This window comes from Phaseolus vulgaris, chromosome 8 (genome assembly GCF_051622355.1).
Source record: "Phaseolus vulgaris cultivar YP4 chromosome 8, ASM5162235v1, whole genome shotgun sequence".
Taxonomy (NCBI): domain Eukaryota; kingdom Viridiplantae; phylum Streptophyta; class Magnoliopsida; order Fabales; family Fabaceae; genus Phaseolus; species Phaseolus vulgaris.
In genome coordinates this window covers 43,381,922-43,388,965 of record NC_143505.1, presented here as the reverse complement: position 1 = coordinate 43,388,965, position 7,044 = coordinate 43,381,922, and the positions used below count along the sequence as shown (strand labels likewise).

The 7,044-nt window shown below is 33.9% G+C and overlaps 1 protein-coding gene across 1 annotated transcript; it reads left to right on the top strand.

Moving 5' to 3' along the window:
- The first annotated feature begins 204 nt into the window (after positions 1-204).
- LOC137826027 (transcription factor SPEECHLESS) lies at positions 205-3,443 on the top strand. The gene is made up of 3 exons (XM_068631870.1): positions 205-621; positions 1,546-2,067; positions 3,253-3,443. The coding sequence occupies exons 1-3, from the start codon at positions 205-207 to the stop codon at positions 3,370-3,372; spliced, it is 1,059 nt and encodes a 352-aa protein (XP_068487971.1). The 3' UTR covers positions 3,373-3,443.
- Positions 3,444-7,044: the final 3,601 nt, after the last annotated feature.

Genomic DNA, 7,044 nt, shown 5'->3' with positions numbered 1-7,044 from the left:
AGGCTTTAGTCTCTTTCACATCACTACCAAGGTACCTCTCGTTTTACTCGCTTTTCAACCTCACACCATAACTAGTATCTACCCTTTCCTCTTTATCTATTGCTTTCCAACGTTTTCTTAATCCAAAACTTCAGAAATTTTCTCTTCCCCCACTCATTCCATTTTCTCGTACTTCATATCCCGTTACTCTTCAAATTACGAGAAATGGAATCACAGAAAAGTCCATTAATAGATGACAGCTTATTTGATATTTTCCAAGAAACGGAGTTTCGGGACACTGACTTTGATGGATGGGACCTCCTTTCCATTTTGGAGAGCCTACAAGACTTGAAACATTTCCCCCCCATCAACAATGAAGCTGTTGTTTTCCCAACTTCAAAAGAAAACGAGCAAAACTCAACTATGGAGTCCCAAAAGGTCTCCATATCTTTAAGTGCTCCACAACATTCTGAAACAGAGCCTGAAATCTCACCCAAAAGCAAGACAAAAAAGCTTCACCCCACCTTGCTAGAGGAACCACCGAAGGTGTCTCATATAACAGTGGAGCGCAACCGCAGGAAGCAAATGAATGAGAACTTCTCCGTATTGAGGTCACTTGTGCCTTCCTTCTATGTCAAACGGGTAATTAAGTCTTAATTATCGCTTAATTATTTATACATCACTCACATATTCAAATTCTAGAAACTTCCGTCGATTTTATATGAATGATAATAATCCATTTATAACCTTAATTTAGTTCATAAGTTTGCATTCCGGACTTTGTTTTACACGAAATCTCCTTGACATAGACAACATTAACTAACTGAACTAACTACCTATGTATTTTTTAGGATTTTGTATTATGCAAATGTTGACAGGGTGACCCACGGTAACTGTGAATGTTTCTTTCTTTATCTCTTGTATTTTTTTTAATTCAACTTTTTTTATAAGCAATCATCATCTATAAATATATTACTAAAGTGTAAGAGAAGTTACAAAAAGACTTGTTTCATCCGCTAGTAGTGTATCCAAAAGTAATACACGGAATAATCAATATGACACCCAACACTACATGACAACTAAAAGCAGACAATCCATTCTTTTTCTACATTCATCAACAACTCCTAATACTATTATTTTAATTATTTTTATATTATTTAATTACAAATTACTTTTTATTACATTCTTTTTTGTTAAAAGTGGATAAAAGTATAACTTTTTCCTAAAGAAAGAGAGAGAAGTGTAGATACTATAAGGAAAAGTTTAATTTAATACCATATAAAACAAAACACTCCCACCTTGCAATCTATTTTAATAATATAATAATATAATAATATATTTATAATTTATATTAAAATATAAAAAAAAATTAAAATAAGAATATTTTGGGTTGTGTAGTGAGTGTATATTTTTTTTAACGTTTCACGGTAGGAAGAGAAAGATAGAAAGGAATAGTAGGCGTTGGTGTACGGTATGCTTAGATACGTATATTGAAAATTTTATCCTTGTTAGCTTGTGTACATTGTGATTTCATGTACTGTAACTTGAAGTTCCAATATGATATAGGGAGACCAAGCATCAATAATTGAAGGTGTGGTTGATTACATCAAGGAGTTGCAACAGCTGCAGCAATGCCTAGACGCAAAGAAACAAAGAAAACTTTACAGTGATGTACTAAGCCCTAGGCTAATTTCAAGCACAAGGCCTTCACCACTAAGTCCTAGAAAACCACCCTTGAGCCCTAGAATAAACCTGCCCATTAGTCCAAGGACTCCACAGCCTGGCAGCCCTTACAAGCCCAGGTTGCAACCAGGTTACCTCTCCCCAACTATAGCCAACTCTCCCACTTCTTCAGCTTCTTCTTCCATCAACGACAATATCAACGAGCTTGTTGCAAACTCCAAGTCTGTTATTGCCGATGTCGAGGTCAAGTTTTCAGGTCCACATGTTCTTCTGAAGACAGTTTCACCACCAATTCCTGGACAGGCTCTGAGAATAATATCAGCTCTTGAAGACCTACCACTCGAAATCCTCCATGTGAATATCAGCATTGCTGATGAAACCATGATCAACTCATTCACTATTAAGGTAACTGTGATATGTACATAGATGGTGCCTACTGTTTTATTGATATCTTAAGTTAATATTATGCCTAATGCTTATACTAACAACAAATTGTATGGTAGTTTCTTTAAGCACTACATATCTACTAGGATTAATATTCCACAAAACAGTTTTTATCATTTGTACGAAATATAAGTTGAGTTTACCCAGTATAGATATATTCTTTCTAGATTTTTTTTAATGTTCCGGCCTTTGTAAAACTGATTAAAAGAAGTAATTATTTTTTTAAAAAGTAGACTAAATCCAATATAAACTAATGAACATAATTTAGAGAAAAAAAAAGAAGATGAAATGCCATGCATGAAGTTTTTTTCTTCTTTCTTTCTTTTATTTTGTATAGATGTCCAAAATTTTGCTATCTTTGAAAGCTAGCTACCAAGCATTGGCTCAAATTTAATTAACTATTTTTGCCTGACTTTGTTGTTGCTTGAGATTATTAAACCCTGTCTCTTTCTTTAAGTCCTTTTTCACAGATGAGGATAGGTTTTGACAGCGTCTCAGTGATGTTTTTGTTCCCTGAACCCACATCTTGGTTCTTGATTTAGACGGTTTAGATTTGTAGTTCTAACTATTTGAAATCTCAGAAAGCATGCCAAATCAAGTAACCCACTTATTACGAAGTGGACTTTAAGCCTAACTCAACCCCATAAAACCGGCTCGATGGAGTGAGGATTGCACCCACATATATACAATGAAAGGCTCTAATCTCTAGTCGATGTGGGATTTCCAACACACCCCCTCACGCCGAGAGTGATAGATAGAAGCTACACTGGCATAAGCCTACCCCCTATAGAAAAATCTAAAAAATATTAGCATGATGATATAGTAATTATGTTTTTGGTTAGTACTCTACAGTGAAGTACATAACTACTGTGATCTGTAATAAACAATGATACGCAGTACATCCAGTACCATTTTCTCTGGATTTGTTTGAGACGCCAGGGACGTGTGATGTATCATGGCATCTGGCAGGCATTGTCTTTATTTTGGAGAAAAAAAAATATTTTATTGTCAGTGGTTTTAAATAGGGACCTACCCAATGAAATTATTAATTTCATGATAGCTAAATAACTGATTATGTATGCATGCTATTTACGTGCTAACTGTGGTCCATTAATAACTATAGTTTCTTAAATCTGTCCTTTGTAGATTGGAATTGAATGCCAACTCAGTGCCGAAGAACTCGCTCAACAAATCCAGCAAACATTCTGCCAAACATCGCTTCCAGACTCCAGAACGACCATCAGACCTCACCCTTCCCCTTTTTAGTGCTTGTTTGTACGTTGCATTAATAATAGAGAACATGGGGAAAATCCATTTAATTATTAGTCACTAGCAGTTTTAGTTAATTTTCTTTATTTTCATTAACTAATTACAGTAAGTTTTACTTAGTTTAACTGTTCATCTGTGTCTTTCTGCGTATATGGCATGTGATTCTACCTGTAATCAAACACTGTGCCGAGCTTCTAAGAATTCAATTTGTTCTTTCGACTCAAAAATATTTAATTAATTTACAGCTATCATCATTCCCCTTTTTGGTTTAATATTATTTACGATAAAAACTTAGACATGCATGTAATTACTGTTCTAACATTAGAAGTTAAATTTTGCTTTAGTAATATGGTATAGTTAATAAAATATTTTAATACAAAATTCATAGAACTAAAATTCTAACACTAGCTTAAAAAACGAATACATAAATATATTACTGTCTTTAAGTCTTTGTCCTGTATTTTAGATGTTAAATACATCGGATACTCAAGTCGGTGGCAGTTTATTTATTACAGTTTCCAATCCAAACATTAAAAATCGATCTCTGGGTAGAAAAATAAATAAATACAAAATGTTCTAAACCTTTCCCGTCACAAACAGCGCTTGCAATTAAAGTTGCCTCATTCTAAAACCCTAAATAGGCCATTGTAAAATACATTATATACTATATCCACACGTCATACCTAACTATTTTATTTTCAACTAGCTCCATGATTTGTGTTGGATGTATGGTTCAAGCATGAATCCAATTATTCCCTTGAAGATTGTGAAAAAATTAATATGATCCATCAAGACTTAGAAATGTTGGAATATTTTATAGTAGTACAAAATATGCCAACGACAATCCTAAATAACAATATTTTTAACAAATCCTTATGGAAAAAAAAGCGGTAATAATTTTTGTAATTATTTGAATCCTTTTAATGACGGTCACCATCGTCGTTAAAAGTTACAAATAAAGATTGCATGACAGTTTATAAAAGAACTGTCGTTAAAAACCTGTGTAAACTATGACGATGTCCAATGAATCGTCGTAAAAAGTGTGTAAAGTGGGAAATAACGACAGTTAGGCGGGAACATCGTTAAAAAGTCATTTATTATAGATTTTGTTCCCATGAGACCTCACTTCAGTGTTTTTTCACTCTCACTCTCACCATCCAACGCCGCTCAAACAGCCTAGCTGATTGCGGGCTACCCAACCCGCCGGCTCCACGCCACCCAGCACCACCTCTGCGGTGACCTTTCTGCACAAAAACCTCTCTCGATGCGCGAAACCCCCTCTCTACGATGACCTCCATGCTCCCTACCGCGACCTCCGTGCTCCTTGCCATGATCGCACCTACCACGACCACATTGGCCAGCCTGCACTACGCACCTCCACTGTCGTTGTCGCACTGCACCAAGTCACCACACCGCATCACTGCCTCCTCTCTCCTCCTTAAGGTTAGTTTTAAGGTTATATTTTTAAAGATAGTTTTTTAAAATTACTTTTTACTTTGTTTTTTTATTTAATTAATTTGAAAATAAATATGTGTGTATTTGTATATATTGAACACGTTGAGACTGAGTCTGGGGGTATCAGACCTTCGACAATTTTTTTTATAGATTTTATGAAATTACCATTTTATGTTATGTTTTTCTCAATTTGGTTATTATATTTGTTCACTTAAAGATCTACTACTTAAATGGATCGGAGTTGGATTAATTTATCACGTATAAGTGATGCATACAAGAGAGGCATGGAAGAATTCATAAATTTGCACAACGTAATTTCGATAATAATCATAACAAAATAAGAATGAGATGTCCTTGTGTTAATTGTTTGAATGGAATGATATTGAATGTTTCTGAAATTAGAGAACATCTTTTATGTGATGGATTTTTTAAAAATTATACAACATGGTCTTGACATGGTGAATTGTTACACTTGCCAAGTGTGCGTTGAATCGAGGAGTTTGTTGATTTGGCAATGGATGACATATTAGAGGACATGATTCGTGATGTGGGAGCAAAATCTTTTGTTGAAGCGGTGTATAAAAATATGTCTAATTATGCTTCTGCACTAGATCTCACCACAACACTTTGTTTCTTGCTCTTCCAAGAGATTAAGTTATCACCAATAGAGACACAATAACCGGAAGTTGATCTTTTATCAGATGGAGATCCTGCCCAATCAGCAACTGAATAACAAACGACTTTAGTATGGTTATTGTGACCATATAAAAAAACCTTTTCCTAGAGAGCCTTTAATGTACTTCAGTATACGAATGACTACATTCTAATGGTCTTCACATGGAGAATTAAGAAATTGACTCACCACACTGAGTGTAAAGGAAACATTAGGACGAGTAACCGTGAGATAGTTCAATTTTCCAACTAATCTTTTGTACTTCTCAAGATCTGAAAGAGGCTCCCCCTAATTTGGTAGAAGTTTGACATTGGGATCCATGGTGCCAACAATCACTAGCGCAAAAAGGATAATCAAATGCGGCTATAGAACCGCATTTGATCAACACGCAGTCGTAAATAAGAGAAATACAAATGCGGCTATAGAGCCGCATTTGTAAATGCGATTTACGAATGCGGTTATTTGAAATAACCGCATTCGTATATTCTTCTGAATGAGCTGGGGTTTTAGGGGTTTAAGATTTACGAATGCGACTTTGGTAAATAGTCGCATTCGTAAATCACATTTACAAATGCGGTTATTTACCAAAGCCGCATTCATAAATCTTGTTTTTTGATTTACAAATGTGAATTTGGTAAATAACCGCATTTGTATATAGTGTTTTTTTTTTAAAGTTCAATTCGTATTGTCCCTAAACCATATAAATTAACCTGCATAATGATCAAACCTAGCCAGACAAATACAAAAATATAGAGATAAATTGAGAGAATCAAAATGTACATTTACAATAGTAATCAAATTACATATAAAACCTACACTATTGATCAGCTATCCTAGAGTTATAAAAATTTATGAAATATGTGGACCAAGAATCTCTGACATGAAATGCCTTCCGAATTCATTGGTGTTTCGTCCGTGAATAACTGCATTGCAAAATATAGTTGACATAAATTAGTTTATCTCTCTCTCTCTCTCTCTCTCTCTCTATATATATATATATATATATATATATATATATATGTTCAATAATTATAAAAATGATTTAACATATCATGTTATTACCTCTTTCCAACCAATTTTAACACCTAGTCTTATAATGGTAATCATCCATTGCATAATGTAATAGCCACACTCACAGCTTCCTGGTTGTTTATTACACTATAATTCAATAAAAAGTAATATGTTAGTATATTGATAAACAATGATAATAGAGAAAGAAAAAAATTACAAATCTTTATTCTTATCTAGTTCAAATTATTTGAACTGGATCGACCTTTTAGGATGTTATATCCACGCCATGAACTATGGTTAATTAGTAACATATACAAAGTTAAGTTTATAATGTACTTACGTATCATTGATATCCTTAAATTTTGTGGGAATCTTCTTGTGTAGGGAACAGAACCACACAACAGTCTTATCAACCATTGATAAGACAAGTAAATGCCAATGATGCCTATATCATCCATGAAAAGAGTTAGTAAATATTTAAAACATGAAATAATAATAATTGATGACATATAATTAAACCTACTCATTAA